General features: G+C 43.0%; 1 protein-coding gene across 5 annotated transcripts in view; it reads left to right on the plus strand.

Moving 5' to 3' along the window:
- Positions 1–19,108, plus strand: part of RASAL2 (RAS protein activator like 2) — a 186,827-nt gene that overhangs the window by 151,672 nt on the left and 16,047 nt on the right. For all 5 annotated transcript variants that reach the window (XM_075096862.1, XM_075096863.1, XM_075096859.1 and 2 more), the window contains exons 6-12: positions 7,444–7,597; positions 9,173–9,271; positions 10,040–10,594; positions 12,972–13,116; positions 16,404–16,548; positions 17,451–17,687; positions 18,379–18,580. In XM_075096862.1, the coding sequence (XP_074952963.1) occupies positions 7,444–7,597; positions 9,173–9,271; positions 10,040–10,594; positions 12,972–13,116; positions 16,404–16,548; positions 17,451–17,687; positions 18,379–18,580 (1,537 nt within the window). The remainder of the gene's footprint in view (positions 1–7,443; positions 7,598–9,172; positions 9,272–10,039; positions 10,595–12,971; positions 13,117–16,403; positions 16,549–17,450; positions 17,688–18,378; positions 18,581–19,108) is intronic.

The following is a 19,108-nucleotide window of genomic DNA, read 5'->3' on the forward strand; positions in this document are numbered from 1 at the left end:
GGTAACACATAGCAGCTGACTCTTAATTCATGAGAGGGAATTGCCATTCTCTCACCTTCTGCTCTCCCTGCTTTTTGTATGAGTCTTGATCTGTTGCAGTAAAAACTTTCCTGTCCTACCCCGGTGAGTCAACCCTTTCCCATTTTAAGCAGGTGATGCTAGGTGATGTCATGGTGTTATACAGGTTTTCAGGGCTAGGTTGCCTGATAGTGTCTACCTTTTCTTGCTCTGACAAATACAAGAGCCCTGCCTTCAAAGAAAGTATCATATGGCTTTATAAATTAAAGCCCTGCAAGGATTAGAAGGAAATAGAGGCTGCTGTCATGTTGCTTTTCTCATGTTTTTGAGGTGTTTGGGTCCTGTTAAGAAACAGGAGATGTTTCTAGATAAATATCTTCAGAATTCTGGAGTAATTCATGATTAGTTTTCCTGGTGCACATCAAGATTTGGGATACTGTAACACTGCATGCCGTTCCAGATGGTGGCAGAGCCTGGATGCTGTCTGTTCAGAGCTGATTTAAAATAGAAAGGGTTCAGGAATGCTGTAGGAAAGGGTAATGGAGATAAGTTGCAGATTTTTTCGTAATCAGATTTTCTGTTTCAGCAGAAAGCCATTGGCCAACATACTTTTTCTGGCTTTTAAACTTCATTCCAGTGTGACTGGGTTAGTGGATGGGGAGAGGAGAGAGCTGTGGTGCCCACACAGGAACAAGTCTACCATGGGTCAGCATCCAGGTGTCCTATATGAATCCACAACCTCTCGAGAGTCAGTATCACTTCTATTACTCCAGGTTCAGGCTGTTTGCTGGGCAGTCTGTTTTACTTGAAAACTCATGGTTTGTCTTCACAAGGAACTAACATGAGAACGCTTAGACTCTGCTCGGTTGTGACCCACGCCAGATGTGAATGAAGCTCTTCAGACGTGTGGCCAGTATGGCATCTCACCAGGTTATCGACAGCTCTTGCCATGAGGCAATCTGGCACCATGTTACCATATAATCTTTCACAGCTTTTCTAGCCTGTTTCCCACTGCATTCTTTGAGCTCTTCAAGCCACACATTCGTCTCTAACATTTTCTCAGTGTCAGTAATATATAAAATATGTAAAAAAGCATGAGAAAAGACTTAAGGAAAAGGAGAGACCAAATTAATATTTTCAGTTTGCGGCCAGGAATTTGAAAGTTTTTCCAAGCGGAACGATGGTTCTCTCCCCAGTTCTGTTTACGGTGAGGGAGTGAAGATGGTTGAGACTGGCTGCATATGGTCTCAGTGACTGCAGTAAAGCTCTGCGGACAGCTGGGAGGGTTTTGCCCTGTTGGGATTTACTGCCACGTGGGAATCCTCCTGCTTTACTAAAAGTCATTTTATGGCATTATCAGATAGTGGTAGATGAGCGTGGGATCCGTTGTGTGCTTGCTCAGAATGGGCTCCAGCACGTTGCAGGGAAGCGGGTAGCCATGGCTCTGGGGTTCATGGTGAAACGGTATCGCTGCTCAAACGACAGCTTTTTCTACTTTCGGTAAGTTCTCGCTCCTCCCTCCTGGTTTCTTTGCAGTATGAAAATAGCACAGATCATATAAATAATAGAAGCAGATTTTGCCATGTTTTTCATATTCGTTCATTCTAATTTAATCACAGCTTTCAAAAAAGAGGAGGGTGATTCTTACCCTGATTTAGATGTGAGGATAAAAATCTGTTACACAATGCATTATTAAGGCTTAACTCACTCAGAGCTTGTATTCATTCAGCCTATCTGTTTCTATCTGCATATTGGAGTATGGGGAAAGGGGAGGAGTGGTTTGTTTCCAGAGAGGCATCTCACGCCCGGTCTGGTGAACATATTTCTTTCAACCAGTTTTTTCGATCCTCATGCAGCTGTTTTGTTTTTCAGTGAAAACTGAACAAGATCTCAACATTAAGCCTGTTGTCACCTTTGGGCTACACTGCTCTGTCCCATCTGCAGGCTCGCTTGACCCCTTTATAAAAACATACTTCTTAATGGCTGATGCTTTTCTGCAAACCCCAGGCTCTTCCACATAGCATTCACCTATAAATTGTTTAGCAGTTAAATGAAACTGAATTAGTTAAGCATCTCTGGTCCTGCAAAACAAAAGATTTTGAAATGTTAATAGCAGAGACTGTGGTTACAGTAGAGTGAGGAGAACGCTACCCCTGTGAAATTCAGCAGCCTGTTCGGCTGCACGGTATGAGGCGTTTGTTAGACAAGCTGTGATCTGTAGGGAGAGCGCGCAGGCAGGGGAGGGCTTTGCAAATCCAGGATTCAAACAATGAGGCTTTGGGTAGGGCCTTGCAAGTAAAGACCAGAATCTCAATGGAAGGCTAAAGCAATATGCTCAGAAAAAGCCAGCATTTAATTGCCCCTAAGTAAAACTTGCATCTAAATAAGTTACCCTAAGTTTCTGATTTAAAAAAAAATATTAATAACAAAACTGGTTAGACGTGTAGAATTGTTGACCAAGTAATGGGATGTTCTGCTAATTGGCAGTTGGAAAACGAAGCGGGGTGTGGTGCCTACAAAATGAACACTTGCGCGGGGAAACTTGATGCTGCAGCGCAGGTAGAGCGCACCTGTATTGCAGATGATGTTGCCGACGTTTGGGTCCGGTTCAGCAGGGCTGGGATTTCGAATAGCAGCGCTGAGCAGAAAGTTCACTGCATTACAGTCCAAGCTCTCTCCTGTGACTTTGCGAGTGGCTAAGTATTGAATTCGACTTTCTGATCTTGGGGAGTGTCTCTAAACACATGGGTATTGTGCTGGAATTATTTGAAGCATGCAGACATACAGTTTCGCTTAAGACCAGTGGAGACATGGCTTTAGCTGCGTGCTTGGGCTGAACAAAAAAATCTCTTCAGAATTCTTTGCCTTCATGCCAGTTTGGTAAAGGAAACAGATTATGGGATTCTGTTCCTTGGTACTTCGTTTCCATACATTTATTTTTTATCTTTTGGATTATTTGTGTCCGCAGGCTTGTTTTCCAAGCAAATATAGTGTTCTCCCTGGTAAGCTCAGTAATTGAGTGTCTCTTGTGCTTTGTAGGTTGGATTTTAAATAGGTCAAAATCAGCAGGAGAGCTTCATAACCAGAGCAATTAGGATTTTAACCCTTTATCCTACATGCCTTACAGACAGTAGATTATAAATCGACTAATAGGCTGCTGCATGCCATGGGCAGCCACTGAAAGCCAGGCGTCTCTAGTTCCTGGCTTTACGATCAAGACCTTCCTACAGTGGAAAATAATTGAATTATGGTGTTCAAGGAGAGAGGGTCAGTTTGGGGTTGGGCCAGCAAGATGGTGTTGTTGAAGAGATCTTTTTTGGTAGCAGTCACATGCTGCAGCCAGGTCAGTGGTTTGGGGCATTGGCTGGGCTCTGATTTAGAAGGAAATTATGCAGCTCTGAAGACCAGTACTCCAAAGCACGTGAAAAGAGGTGAGAAGTTTCAAATATTTCCTGACACGCTCCTCCACCTGCTTTTCGTATTGGAAAGCAGTTACGGAGAATACCTATGTAAGAATTGTTTGGTGCTGTTGGTAACTACGTGCCCTGAATTCTGTGTCGTTCCTTCACAATCTTTTTGCTGTGTGCAGTAGTAGATAGAAAAAGCAGCAGGAAGAAAGTTGATCATTGGAGGTTAATTGTAATTTAAACCAGGATTTGTGTTGTTAATGGAGCTGTTTAACAGATTTGTACAAACAACCCTTCCCCCACCTTTTGCATGCTCGATCTTCTGTTTACAGTAATCTGCTTCTCTGGGATTACTTCTCTCCTACCAGAGACTAAGCAATACGCATTTTACCTGTAGCTTCCTACCTATTAGAGGACAGAACCTGTTAATCCAGCCCCTCTGCTGGACGTTGGGAAGTAAGTTAGTGGCATCTATGCAAAGGAGAAGCCAGCAGGCAATTTTCTTTCATTGTCACTTACAGCTTCAGAGTATCGGGCGAGGCTTTAAAGCAGCAGAGAATTATTTTTTCTGTATAATTATTGCCTATATTGATTGGGATGCTGCTGATTTAGGCACAAGTTGATTACTTGCTTTGCATGTCTATCAATAGATGAAATATATACCATGGTGCTTACAAATGCATGTATTTGTGTTTGTAAATACATGCTGTAGCATCTAACCAACAACTTTACAACATTGCTGTGGTGTTTACGGAAGACAAAGTGCCATTTCTAAGCCACTTAATCAGTTTATTGAGCTGTTTTAAATTTGGTAACTTCAAGGGGTTGCTCAAACAGATAGAAGTTCCTCTGCCCTAGGACCCTGAGTCAACAAAACTAACCGTGCTCCAGCTGATCTGCAATAAAACAATGTTCAAAGCTAACTAATTAGAAGACCAATGAAACAGAATAGGTGCTACTTAAAGATTTAACTTGCAAGATGGGATGCGGCGGCATGGAGTAGAATTGTTGTGTGTACCTGCCTTTGCCCTCAACCTGTCCCCAAAGGTGGTTCAGAAGCATTCTCGGAAGATGCCTCGCTCTCTCCCGCTGCCTTTAATGTCTGGGTCTCGTTAAACTTGTAGGAAAGGAAGAGGAAGGACTTCTTTCTTTCTGGAAAGGTCACCTTTGCCACATCTGCGGAGTGGCCTCCCCGCGCCTGCTGCCTGTGCCGGCCCCCCCTAATCCCCTTACAGGAGACCACACCATGGCAACACGCACCCAAGAGCCTCTTCGTGTCACCCGCAGGGCCTAATGGGAGCAGAGCCGACAAGGAGAGAGACTTCTTTACCGGTGTGGCTGTGGCTTTTCTTCTTGCCTTGGCCCAGCATATCTGCCTGGCATGATGCTCGTCTGAAATTTGTAACCTAAGGCTTGAGGAAGATTTCCTCCTGGATTTTTGTGCCTTTCTTCCTCTGCCGGCAGGACTTATTGTCTGAGATGTAGCCCAGAGAGCGAAGTTTAAAAGGAAGGGCTGAGACATGTGGCACCGCTATGATTTGGGGATGCACGGCTAAGTGGCTGTACAATTGTTTCATGTAGGTGTGCTTGATTTCTCTTACTCTACGTGCAGCCTCCGCTTAACTGGGATTTGTAAAATCTCTTTTTCTTTCTCCTTTACTTGGTAATTATTTTTCTTTCCCCTCTTTTCCCCCCCTTTTGTGACCACTCCATGCTTTCCTTCTGTTACAAGGAGCTAAGGCGGGAGTCGGCTGCAGGCTCTTGGCCAGCTCCCCTGCATCATGCACCAAAGTGCTTTGTTAGGACTGGAATTGCTGAGAGTTTGGGATGGAGACAGAAGCCAAGTGACCTCAGCAGTGCTTTCTTGAGAGGAGAAATTAGAGAGGGTTTTGCAGAGATTATATTAAAGTGGTGTATTGTGGTGTGTTTATTTTAGACTTGCCCTACCTTAACTGCAGCAAGTGTTCAATTATACATGGCTGAGGTTTTAGGTTTGCGTTGGTACAGCTGCTGTTGTAACCTGTTATAACAAAGCATGCACAGTGCAGCCAACACATTTGTACCAGTGCTGCTGTTTTGCATTTGAAATCAGTTTCTTTGTAATATCCCTCTGATGAAAGGTTTTTGCTGCCTGCACTTAGGTCATTCAGTATATTAAATGGGAACAAAGTTCTTCCTTACTGTTTAATAAATCTTATCATACGTGAATCTACTAGAATACCTTCAGCATTTCATTTTGTACAAAAGAACAGTCAGATGAACTCTGCTTGGTGTTTTACATGTATCCTTCGTGATACCAAGTTTTTGTTAAGCAGCCTGAGAAGTACTGAAGACATCTTTTCCAGATTTTTTTTTCCTTTCTATTTCCCCGTAGGATTGTTCAAAGGTAGGAGGGATTTGATTTTGCTAAGGTTACAAAATATGAGGATTTTTTGGTTTGGTTTTTTTTGCATAAGATATGTGAGGGAGGTATAGAAAAACTGCTTATTTTTCAAAATTAAGGAAGCCGTACAAGTAGCAGTGCTTCTCAGTCCTCCATAAATACATTCTTTAAACATTTGCCATTTGATACTGAGCTTTGATACTGGTAATCAAATGCAAGAGGAAGTACTGTGAGGGTAAACACAGGTGAGAAAGCATCGTTTCAGAGTATTGCTTTTCTCCGCATAATGTATAGACAATTGATGCCTTTCTACTTTCACATCTGCTCCTTGTGCTTAGTCACACTTGCTGGATGTGCAGCCATATTTATGGACATGCTTTCATGGATCACCGAACAGGTATAGGGACCAGCGTGAGCTTTGGTACCTTAACAAAATCTAGACCTGCCAGGTAAACAGCTTGTTTTCTGCTAAGCTGGGACTTTGTGCTCTTCCTCCTTGTTGGTCATCTGTGAAGGCTTTGACTGAGTTCCACTATGGGAAAAATACAACATGTGCGCACATAGTGTTTACCTTTTGATGTAGAAATGCTAGATGTGCCTAAAGTATCATATGACTTCATTGTAGAAGCTTGTAGTCCAGGTGTCAGTTTGGAGTTAGAAGGAGCACAGGTGAAGCCAGTGACCTATAAATTGAGGACATTTGACAGTGCTGTTTGACAGCAGAGCTCCCTACTGTGCACAAATGTAGCATTAAATCGAATTGGGAGAATGCAGAAAGCGTAAGAGCGCATTTTGTAGTGTTGCTGCTGGTTGCAAAAAGCTACGGCATAGTGGAGGGAGGGGTGTGTCTTTGAGAAGTGTTCAAGAACTGGTAGGGACAAAGAGAAGACTGCCTCGATAAAGAGGTGCTGTGAATTTGGGAGGCGCCAGCTCTGGTAGAGCTTGGGGATTTACAGGCCAGTCAACTGAAAAAGAGAAGCAGTATGTCTTAGTGAGGGGAAGTTAAAAGAGAATGGAGCTATCAAAAAAACTAGAAACTGTTGAAACTGGAAGAAACAGCTGAAGAAGAAAATGTAAAATTTAAATGTAGGTAACTGACTTCAGCACTGTGAAGTGAGATAATTTGTATATTTGACTTTAGTGTAAAGGCTTTGTATGTTAAGAAAAATCAAGTGTATTGTCAAGGGGATCATCCGCTGTAATGAGAGCAGCTATCATTCTGCATTGGTTTAGAGATTTAGAGATTGGTGTGCTTTTTGCTGTTAATACCCAACATTTATCTAGTTATCTAGATAGTAGTAAATATTTTCAGTAATATATCCAAACCTATCTGTGAGGTTTCTTTAAATTTCAGCAATTAAGTTCTGAACTTTTTGGTTTGCTGTTCTTTCACTGGTGGCTCAGCACCTACAATTTCTAGGTCAGTGGAAATGGACTTCCTGGGCTTGTGTAGATGGATATTTCCTTAGGACTCTGGGATTACTGGCCTCATGTTATTTTCATAAGTTTTACAGACTAATTGTAGAAGTTGTTGATGTTTATTCAGAACAGGTTGCAGCTTTCTCAGGGATCTTGCCAACTCTTTTGGTAGTTGTGAGAAAAATAATGTTTCCTTTCCCCCTTCTTTTCCTACAGGTCACGTGGATTGCCAAAGCTGAAAGAGTCCCGTTCCCATGAGTCTTTACTGAGCCCTGGCAGTGCTGTGGAGGCCCTGGATCTCGGGTCAGAAGAAAAAGTCTTTGTCAAACCACTTCACAGCAGTATCCTTGGACAAGACTTCTGCTTTGAGGTAAAGAACACTCTCCAAACATGCAGCCGATTATATGCTGTCAGTCAGTCTGAACCCTTGCAGTACGCTGTTCTGTGACTTTGTAATTGGAGAACAGATCAGCAGCCGCTGCTATCCTGAGGTTTGGGTGGGGGCTGTCTAACCAGCAGGCGGTTTTAAAGTCCATGAGGCTAATGGCATCAATTACTCAATGGAGAGAAATCTTTTTCAATTACCACATCTTCAAATTGAAAAATCTCTTTAATTTTTGTAAGTATCTAAGTGTTTGTAGTTTGAATGCAAGTGTATGGTTGAAACATACTATTGTTCATAAGCTGTGTGTTCATCCTGTCCAAATTCACCTAAAATTAAATTTAGGGAAGATACCGTAACGGAGAAATGTGATTTCCAGGCAGAGTCCCCTTCCATTAGCTCAGCCTGTTTGCCAATTGCTAAAGAAAGCTTCAGTAGCTGCGGACGTGCCCGTTGCACCATGGAGCAGGATGCAAAGATCCTCTTGCTGTTTCAGCAGAGGCTGCAGCACAGCACCACATGGCTCCTAGCTTTGCTTCAGACAGAAGCCGTCTGTGTGAGCACAGCCCTTACCTTGCAGGACCAACAGCATATTCGTGTGTGCTATTTGGATGCGTCTTAAGGCCATCATAATCCTTCGTGGCAGGGGCGGGTGACAGTCTGTCTTCAGCAGGATTAGTCAGATGTGTCTGAACTTCTGGAACAAAGATCTGTTTACAACCTGGAAAACTGCTCTGGCAGAAAAACAGCATATCAGGCCCTTCTCCCTCAGGATGTATCCAGGAACTCTTCCTGTTCACTTCAGTCTCATTCTTCTGGTTGGAAGCACTTTCCAGCTTGCTTAGGTTCGGGGAGTTGAATGAAAAAACTGGCAACAACTTAACTCTGAGGCTGTTGCCTCAAACTGCTTTTTAATTGTGTGCACAAATGAATGGCAAGAGTAAAATGAAGCTTGTCAGGCCATGTGAAAATGAAAGGAACCAAGGTGGTTCTCTCCTGTGTGAAAGCAGAGTTGTGTATGGCATTGAGTGTCGGGGCCAGATTAGAACACAACTCCTTCGGTTTGTTTTAGGCTGTTGCTATATATATGGACCCTTGGAAATATTTTGTATTTACTGAAGACACCATTTCCAGTGTGTGTTGCCATTTATTAATACGTTGTTAGTTCTGTCTGTCTTTATGCTCTTAATAACCAAATTGTCTGCCTCTGGGACTTAATGGGGAAAACTGCAAGTGTTTAATAGCTCTGGATCAATTAACAAGTGGGTTATTTTAAAAAAATTAACTGTTTGATTAAAGCCTTGTTTAAAAGTCTTTAAGAGGAGCCTCTGGTGCTCCTCATATGTTTCTTTAGTTTTATATTAATTTGAACTGACTTTTTGTTTTCTCTCTACATTTTGTGGGCCTTTCAACCTCTGTCTTCTAGGCTTCCATATTGTTTTCCTGCCTTTTTCATATTTACTTTGTTGCTCAAGTATTGCTTATCTTCTTCCGTGCTTTTTGCAGCGTCTCATATGTCTCCTAGGCTTGCCTGAACTCAGCCTGTCACTTTATGTGTTCCAGGTAACCTACTCCAGCGGCAGTAAATGCTTCAGCTGTTCCTCTGCAGCAGAGAGGGACAAGTGGATGGAAAACCTACGCAGAACAGTGCAGCCAAATAAGGTAATAGAAACTGTGGAAATAAGATTACTGAGGGAATGGAGGTGATATGATTGGATTTTAGTCCAGTGTACCAGGGCTTCCCACAGATGCATGCGCAATTAATTTAGTCTGGGGAGAAGTCTGCTCATCAGTGTATCAAAAGCTGCTGCGTACTATTCTAGTGAGTGCAGGAGGTCAAACCTTTAATGAATAAATACATGTCGGCGTGCTTCCCGATCCCTGCTCCAGTGTCTGCTTATGATGTTTCAGACTGGATTTCTGATACCATGCACCTCAGAAGGGTAGGACACGGCTTCAGAGGTTTCATCTTTTACTGTTGGGGGGGAAGGAGTTTGAGCCAGAGTGAGAAGGGGGTCAAGCTATTGATCAGCTGGAAATATCTGATAAGTCACCTCCATAGTTGGCATACCACCTTCGAGGGACAGACTAACAGTGCTCTTAGAGTTATTCACAAGAGCAAACAATGCAGCCTACCATGCCAGTCTAGTGCTTTTGAGGGGCTCCTGTGCAGAGTGTTTGTTTTCTAAACCATTTCAAATATGGGTTTTTTTTAGAAGAAAAATATTCTAGTCCCTACCATTGACGTACAAAAGACATCCCTTTGCCCCTACTTTAGAAAATGTCAGATTTTCTGGAGATTCTGATTCTGAATTCTGATTCTGTCCCTGCCTTGCATATAAAAGGCAGCCCTTTGCTGCTGCTCTAGAAGACAGAAATGTTCAGTTTTTGGAGATTCTGAATCAAAGCTGAGCTCTCTCTTCTGCACAGGACAACTGCCGTCGAGCTGAAAATGTGCTCCGTCTCTGGATCATTGAGGCAAAGGACCTGGCCCCCAAGAAGAAATACTTCTGTGAGCTGTGCCTTGATGACACTCTTTTCGCCCGCACCACCAGCAAAACAAAAGCAGACAACATTTTCTGGGGAGAGCACTTTGAGTTCTACGGTCTCCCACCTCTTCACAGCATCACAGTTCACATCTACAAGGATGTGGAGAAGAAGAAGAAAAAGGACAAGAACAATTACGTGGGCCTGGTCAACATTCCCATGGCCAGTGTAACCGGTCGCCAGTTTGTGGAAAAATGGTACCCAGTCAGCACACCTACACCCAACAAAGGGAAATCGGGGGGACCTTCCATTCGGATAAAGTCCCGTTATCAGACCATCACCATCTTGCCTATGGAGCAATACAAAGAATTTGCAGAGTTTGTTACCAGCAACTACACTATGCTGTGCTCTGTGCTGGAACCTGTGATCAGCGTAAGGAATAAGGAGGAGATGGCTTGTGCTTTGGTGCACATTCTTCAGAGCACTGGGAGAGCTAAGGTAAGAACAGGCGGCTTCTGCCAAAACAACTTCCTCTCGCTGCTCATAGGTGATATCTTTTCAGCTAGAAAGTAGGAAGCCTGGGCTGGCATGACCATAAGCACAGCATAAGGTGCCTGATGTAGTAAGACTGGGGAAAGGGTCTCAAAAGTATTTGAAAAGACTTGAGCAATTGCATCTACCAGGAAGGCATGCAGATAGGCACGATGCCAGCAACGATTAAGAGTTGATACAAAGATTAAAGGTGCTGGGTACAAAGTATAAGTGGGAGGACTATATAACTTATGTTATTCTGAAAAGTTAGGGCCTGCACTTGAGTGTTCAGGAACCTTTTCTGTATTTCTAAAATCACGATACAGGACAAGAGATAAGTAAGCAAGAGATTAGTAAACTGGAGAATTCTATAAATAAGTCTCTGATACAATAAACAGCAGGGTGCCATTGTTGATTCAGTGCTAAGTCAGCTAATCAATGCTAACATTGATTTGGTCAGTGTTTGAACAGCCATTTGGAGAATCTATACTCAGTTAATGGTAATCCCACCTGCCCCAAGAATGTTATTAGGACTTCTGGGTGCGCACTGGTGGTTCTCTGTGAGGCAGAAATTGGAGTGAGCCTCAGTTTCTTCTAATAGATTGTGGGAGAATATCCTGTAGGTGCCGGGAAATTCTGAGAAGCATTAACAAGCATTGATTTATCTGGATGCTGCCTGCCAAGTGGATGTGCGAGTAGTACCAAGCTGTAGCCATCTTCTTCCAGTAATGCCAGCTAGAGCAAGTTAAGCACGACCAAACACAAGTTAGAGGGTTGGGAATACATGGAAGGATGGCCATAAGCAGCATCCAAGGGACAGCCTAATTTAACTGCTCCCAAAAGGTCCTTTTATGTTTGCATAATCCTAGGCCACTCTCTGCTGTTCTCCCCTGGATGTACATCTCTGAAAGGCTGGTGCTCTGTGACAGTGTGTGATAGGAACTCATTCCTTACCAAGTTGCTTGTCTGACCAAGAGGAGCTGGTAGCTGGGGTAGCTCCTGTAGGGTTGTGTTGAAATCCTGCTGGGAAGCAGGCTCTGGATTCCTGCAGTGCTAGCTGCAACAGGTAGATAAATTAGCGTTGTAACTTTGCCTTCTTAGTGCCTGAACCTTTGAACCTCTGTTTACTGGAACCATTGAGCAGCTTAGGCTGCCATAACCTAAAGCTGCAAAGAGGGTAAGTTTCCAGGTCACATTATGTTGGTGGTGATGCAGCTGGATCTTCCCAGTTTGCACCAGAGGAAAATAATTCTCTCAGATTTTGCTGAAAAAGAAACAGCAATAATGGATTGAAAACTAAGAGTATTAAATGTATTTTTGATTTATATTTATCCTACATAATTTGTTCTGTGTATTTTACACTCATATGCTAGCAGTGCATTACGGCTCCCCTAGTTAATGGGGTTATGAAACCTTACTACAGCACTCTTTGAATTGTTCGGAGGATGTTGCTGTTTGCAGCAGAACCAGCAAATCACAGTTATCACTCAGCCCTAATTCGTGGTGGTGTTTTGGTTTGGGTGATTTTTTTTTACTTATTTTTTGGAACAGCTTAAAAAAAACAGAGAGAGAAATATGCTTCCTGTCCTGGAGAGCTTTACAGTGGCTGAAATTGGATCTTGCAAAATGCTGAGTATTTCTTGTGAAATGCTGAGTACCCTTGACTCACACAAAGTTATCACTTCAGGAAATAAGTATTACTGTAGAATTAGACCCTGTATCAAGAGGTTATTCACTGTATCAGGACTTGCTGATAGTTCCTGTCTGGGCATTTGAATACAGTTCAAGTTAAGTCATATAGATCCACAGCAAGTATGTTACCTTTTTTCCCAAATCTTGAACCACTTTTGGTTTGTGAATACAACTGATATAAGCCATTGTTCTTATTGAAATTTCACCAAGCTGTAAGAACTTGTGCCTAACTTCCATCTTGGACTCTTAAATCCAAGTTTCTATGTAATATTCAGTATTAAAAGGTGAATGTAATAACACTGATTCTTTCAGCAGACAAACTCACTGATAAACAAACTGGTGAGGGTTTCTGTTCAGGTTCTAAACTGAAAACACAAACTTGGCTGCAAAGGTTTTCTTTTAGAGACTTCTGCTTCTCCCTTTATAATTTGTGATCTATTACATATATAAATATAATAAACCCAAGAGAAGCCCTAGCTATTTCTCTGGCCCATACTACATTGCAGCATCTGCACCCCTTCTCCTAAGCTTGGCAATTATTTCAGTAATCCTCTGGCTTCTCTGTTTATCCTTCCTTCTTGGCTTCTGCAGTTAGCCTGGCACGACTGAGTCTGGTTAAAATAACCTCTTGCCATTTGACCTTTTCCTTCAGGACTTCTTGACAGATTTGGTGATGTCTGAGGTAGATCGTTGTGGGGAGCATGATGTCTTGATCTTCAGGGAGAACACGCTTGCTACCAAAGCTATTGAGGAATACCTGAAGTTGGTAGGGCAGAAGTACCTTCACGATGCACTAGGTAAGAAAGTGCCTGTCTGTCACTTGTTTGCATTGCAGAGGCTAACCCTGAACTGTTTGCAACATGACTGAAGCCTCGTGCACCTAGGAATGTAGGGTGGGAAGGAATTGCCTCAGCACTGAACACAGGTGTCCAGTATCAAGATAGCAAACTATATGCTGTCTTACTCTTGATGCCCTTCCTCCACACAGAGGGAGATGCTCTTCGGTGCCTGCAGGAGTAGCAGCCAAGGAAAGGCAAACTTGATTTGATATAGCTGAATCCCTTTTAAAGTTTGTATCACCACATTATGTTTTTCTGGGTAACCTTCTTTTGTGTCTCTAGTTGTGACAAAGAGGTATAACACTGCAGTGGAGTTGTGGGCTACGGTGATTGATCCATCTCATATAGGAACAGGCTTTAAAAAAGGGATTTTGTCACAAAGTTTAACAGAGGAAATTGAGACCAATACCTTGTGTTGTGGTGTCAGGAGTGAATCTGGTATCATGTGCGATACAGTTAGGTGGAGATTTCAGAAAGGCTTATGAACATGAAGCATATATTTCACTAATCTTATTTTACGTTAAAGAAGCTCCTGCAATCACTTCAGGCCAGAGTGTCACCACCCTAGGGGGTTAGGTATACCCAGGGGTATCTGGATGACGACCTAAGTTCTTATCCACAGGGGCTGGGGCATATTGCTGGGGCATCCCCCGTCAGTCTCTTTCACTTGCTGTGGCAGTTAATAGCAAATGTTAGCTATGGTGTTAATGAGTGTTAAGTGTGAGGTGCCCACCCTGGCGCTTGAGTTGAATGCAGGCAGTACAAGAAAACTCATTTCCAGGTGCTTCAGCTGCAACTATTGTTAATGCTGGCATGTTCCAGAGTGCCCCTTGGACTTGCTCAGCCCTTACCTTTGCCATGGAGCAATTAATTCATAAACATTCTTGTTAACCTTTTAAACTGATACCTTGCCCCTACAAAAATCCTTAAACAAACATGGCTGGAGGGAATGGGGCTGCAGGGCTGCCGAGCAGCACAGGGCAGGAGATCAAGATGCAGAGCGTCCAGGGAGCCTCCTGTTTGTGTTTATCCAAAGTGCTCTTCATTCACCACGTTATTAAAACTGCCTGGCCAACCTGTGATGTCCTACTCCATTCCCCTGGCAGGGTCTTAATGCCCATGGTTACGTGGCAGGGTGAATTCTGGTAACTGTATTTACTGTTCCCTCTCCACCAAAAGGTTCTGCTCCAGTAATAAGCCACTGCCTTGGGAATTACTGTCCATGCAACTCATATTGCAATAAAGAGGACCAAAATGTGCTTGCTCTCTTCCAAAGAAACTCACAGCCTTGCTACAGCTAGGTTTGACCAACTCTGCACAATCTTTCTTACCCAAGATTGCTCACTGAGCCACCCATCCCCCTGTTGTTTCTTGGATGAAGAAAGCTTTGGAAATTGATACTAGAGAAACAAGATCAGGCCAAAGCCAAGTCCCACACCACATCCTTTCACCAAAAAAAGAGAAAAAGCAGCTTGCTTTCCCAGCAGTCTCAATTGTCCTCAGCAGTCCCAGACACTGGCAAGTCGTCAAGGAGATGGTTGGCTAAATTAGTTCTCCAAGGGTCAGTACACTCAGGTCTGTGATTATATGCATTTTGGCCATTTCTTAAGTGTAATGAGTCTGTTCTGGTAGTCTTATTCTCATGGGTGGAACCACTGAGCGTAAGTCACAGTCCTAGGCTCTTTCCTGGTGTGGAGAAATGAGCAGCGTATTACTTTGTGTTGTACTTTTCAGCAGACTGAACGATCAGCTGTGGGACCAGTATATTACATATGACTGCAAGCCCCTTAATGTGCAGTAATTACATAAAAATATTGTAAAATTAATGACTTCTAATAAATCATTTAGAGCATTGGTGCTGAGTGATAAGATTGTAAATCATAGGCATGAGAGATGGAAAATCCCCCTAAGGTCATCCAGCTTGTCTGTAGCTCAGGGCAAGGTTGCTCATGACAATATACCCATCTCATTCTTTGTCAAGTTTTAAATGTGATTTTGCTCAGATGCCATGTTCTTTGAAAGGATTAACAACATTACTCTTGGCGTTAGCTATTTAATACATCTGTAAGAGCATCTTAATATATGATTAAGGCAGGGTCTTGTGGACTGCAAAGAGTAAGTTTCAAATGTATTTAAGGGGAAAAAAAAATATTATCCAGTAAACAACAGTTAAACCAGAATTGGCTCAACAGAAGTGATGCTGAGAGTTTTGCAAGTAAGTGATCTAGATCCCCTCAGTGGGGGGCGGGGGCGGAACCCACCAACATTAAGAAAATGTGCTGCCTGCTTTGCTTGCAAGAACGCTGCTGGCTTGAGATTCGGGGAGGGTGGTGGGAAGTGTTTGAGAGATTTTATGAAAACAAAGACAAAAAAAACAAAACCCTTTTGCACAAACAAGCCATGTGGTGTTAGCTCAGAGCCAGCAAGATGATCTGAGGAGATGAACTTGAAAGACATTGAATCATTAAATGAGAGTTTTCCTACTGAACAAAAACAATTTAAACATCACTTGGTCTACTAGCATATTTAGGAGAAAAACTAGTAAGTAGTGCATTCCAATATGTCAAACAAAGGAAACTTCATCCAGTTTTGTATGTGTCCAGTTCCTGTTGTGATGCCCTAAGAGAAGGGTGACAGAAACGCAGAGGATTTTGAAAGATGCAAGCTATAAAAATGTCGTAAGGTGTTGATAAAAGAGGTTGAGAAAATTAGCAGTCTCTAGCTGGCACTGGGGTATTACTCTTATCCAAGAGCAAGGTGACACTTTTTAAAATTAAAAAAAAAGGGCAAATTTAAAAAGAATAAAAATAAACAGCATTGTCAAGTGCATTTCTTGGGAAAATTATGATGACAAATAGCACAGCTTCATTTCTGAGACTGGATAATTTTATAGTTGATAATACAATTTTAATACAAAGTCAAATTCTATTCTTTAGGCTATAAGTGAAGTGTCTGCAGGGTTTATAAGAGAAGCCATCCTGTTACTGCACCTATATTTGGGGGCAGTGAGGGCACAGGAGGCTGAAGCATCAGAGCACCAGCTGTCTGATCTCTATGGCAAGTGCTCTGTTCTGAAAGAGCTGGGAGGAGTCGTGTTCCCAACATCTGGTGTCTGGAGGCTGTATTGCAGACCCAGGGAGCAGAAGAGGCAGTTGCCAAGGAAAGGCATAAGCAGGATTTAAAGGTGTGTCAAGGAGGCTTTTCATGTAACTACCCTGGTTTGTCATCCTCTTCCCTTTGTCCAGGGGAGTTTATCAAGGCTTTGTATGAGTCAGATGAGAACTGTGAAGTGGATCCCAGCAAATGTTCATCCAGTGAATTAACAGATCATCAGAGCAACCTGAAAATGTGTTGTGAGCTGGCCTTCTGCAAGATTATCAATTCTTACTGGTGAGGCATCTCCCCTCCCCTTCTCCCCCAGTAGGTCATTTGCTTAGAGGGTGCCCATTCCTCCTCTGAAGATGAGAAAACAGCAGTTGCACTGGGAAATAGCATAGACCCATCTGTCTTCTGAGACTGCCTTCGTTTCCTTTCCTCACTGCCTTCCTACGTGTGACACCATATTACAGGTGGAACTTGTGCCCAAATTGAGGGGTTCCAGTCCCACACACCATACCTGACAGGAGCTTCTGCTGAAATACTCTGCCAAGGGAACACATACTGAGCTGTGACTGAATCAAAAGGGAATAAAGTGAGAAGATAACAGCTTAGCTTGAACTTGGAAGAAAAAGCTGAAAGTTTTGATGTGTATGGAAAACTTTCAGACCCTTTAGATCTGTAGAATTGAACAGGAAATCACAGGGAGGAAACGTTGGCAGAGAGATTTCCATTAATCTCTGCTTCTGAGTAGTAGTGAAAGAAGAATGGCCTTTCTGCTTCAGGATGAAGCATGTGCTAAATATTGAGAGAGCTTAACAATCAAAATAAAAATTTCAGTTATGGAGATGAGTCCAGCTTGGTTCAGTTTGTTTTTAATGTTCTAACACCCTGGTTGCTCCAGGGTAGCGATGGATAAGTAGTTCTTAGCTTGCAAATCAGCATGGCTGAAAACGGCTTCACTTAACATATATGAACAAGGGATGCTTTGAAGACTACTGAAGTATCACCAGATTAAATGGGGATCTAAGAATAGATGCATAATGATGTTTCCTAGCCTAGAGAGAGAAAAGGGGGGGGGAAAAAGAGCCGATGATGTTTTCTCACAGACAATTATTTCAGGTGATTGGTCACCAGTTCGACTTGTTGCATCTCGTTGCCCATGCAATTTGATTTCCTGGTTTGTTGTTTTTCAGCGTGTTCCCTCGTGAGCTGAAGGAGGTGTTTGCATCTTGGAAGCAACAGTGCCTGAGCAGGGGCAAGCAGGACATCAGTGAACGCTTGATCAGTGCCTCCCTCTTCCTTCGCTTCCTGTGCCCCGCTATCATGTCCCCCAGCCTCTTTAGCCTCATGCAGGAGTATCCTGATGACCGGACATCTCGCACACTCACACTTATTGCTAAAGTCATTCAGAATCTCGCCAATTTTGCTAAGTAGGTGGTGGCAATAAAACTGAAATCTGTGCCTCTAGGGGTGCAAGTCAATTACTGTGCAAGTAGGTTACTATGGAGCACGGAGAGTCCTGCTTGGTAGTCATGTTTGCAAGCAGCTTATTCTCTGTCAAATTGACGTCAGCTTTAGAAAAGGAGGAAACTTCTCACTTACATGTGAAGGCTGTTCCCCTTGAGATACCTCAGCGCTGGGCTAGATAAATTCTCCTTTTCACATGTAGATTTTGCCTGTGTTGAATTCAGTAGAGGGGACACAGTATAAAACCAAGAAGAGTCATGCATTAGCATGTCAGTGTGTATGCCATTTCAAAAGAAAAAAGCCTGTTCCCACCAAGGATCATGATTTTCCTCCTTTCTTCCTCCATAATTCCCAGCTGAATGATACAAAGGGCATGGGGAGAAGAGGAAGGGTGTCTGTGGGAGGGAGGTGGGGAGAGGTGTGTTGAGCCCTTGATCATAATATGAACAGTGAATTACTAGTATTTAAGTCCAAGAAAGCAGTGAATCTCTTGAATTGTCCATTTCCTTTTGTCCCAGACCAAATCTTCAGAAAGGCAGGTCTAAAGTTAAGCAAGTTAAGCATTTAAGTAGTTGTCTGTAAGGACTAGTACTCTGTATTTTGTGTGATTATTGACTGGGTCCCCCGTCCCCCCCCCCCCCCAATTTCTTGCAGATTTGGTAATAAGGAAGAGTATATGGCCTTCATGAATGATTTTCTGGAACATGAATGGGGAGGAATGAAGCGTTTTCTCTTGGAGATCTCTAATCCAGATACCATCTCGAACATGCCTGGATTTGAGGGCTACATCGACCTGGGCAGAGAGCTCTCAGTTTTGCATTCCCTCTTATGGGAGGTTGTGTCCCAGCTTGATAAGGTAAAGCAGGTCGGAGGCCCAGGAGGGTGAATCTGGTGATTGTATCGTAGCAACAGTAAACATTAGGAAACCTCAAGGGAGCAGCTGAAGCCTGCTTTGGGGAGAACTTATTCAACAGCTTTTGGGAGGAATGTTTGATAGTGGTATTTCACAATTGTTCTTTCTGTGATTTCAGATCAGGACCTAAAGCAGGGCATGTGAAGTGGTTTGGGCTTCAGCAGTAGTGCAAACACTTTGCAGAGCTTTAAGTAAGGACGGGTGTTAAATGATGGAGAGGGCAGCCTTTAAAAGTAGACCTGGAATTCCCTGAGTAGCCGGTCCTTTCTCATAAGTGAGCAGGAAAAAAGGGAGGGTGTTTGGACAGAAAATGAAAATGTTGCAGTGCCCTTTTCGATGCTAATGGAGGTGTTTTGCTGCACACCAGGCCCTACCCTGCCCAGTTCTGATGGAGTAATGTGTTGGCCGGGCAGAACTGTTTTCATTAAAGACCTCATCCAAAGCCTGCTGAGATGTTCTCCTTTCTGTAGT

This window comes from Phalacrocorax aristotelis, chromosome 6 (genome assembly GCF_949628215.1).
Source record: "Phalacrocorax aristotelis chromosome 6, bGulAri2.1, whole genome shotgun sequence".
Taxonomy (NCBI): Eukaryota; Metazoa; Chordata; class Aves; order Suliformes; family Phalacrocoracidae; genus Phalacrocorax; species Phalacrocorax aristotelis.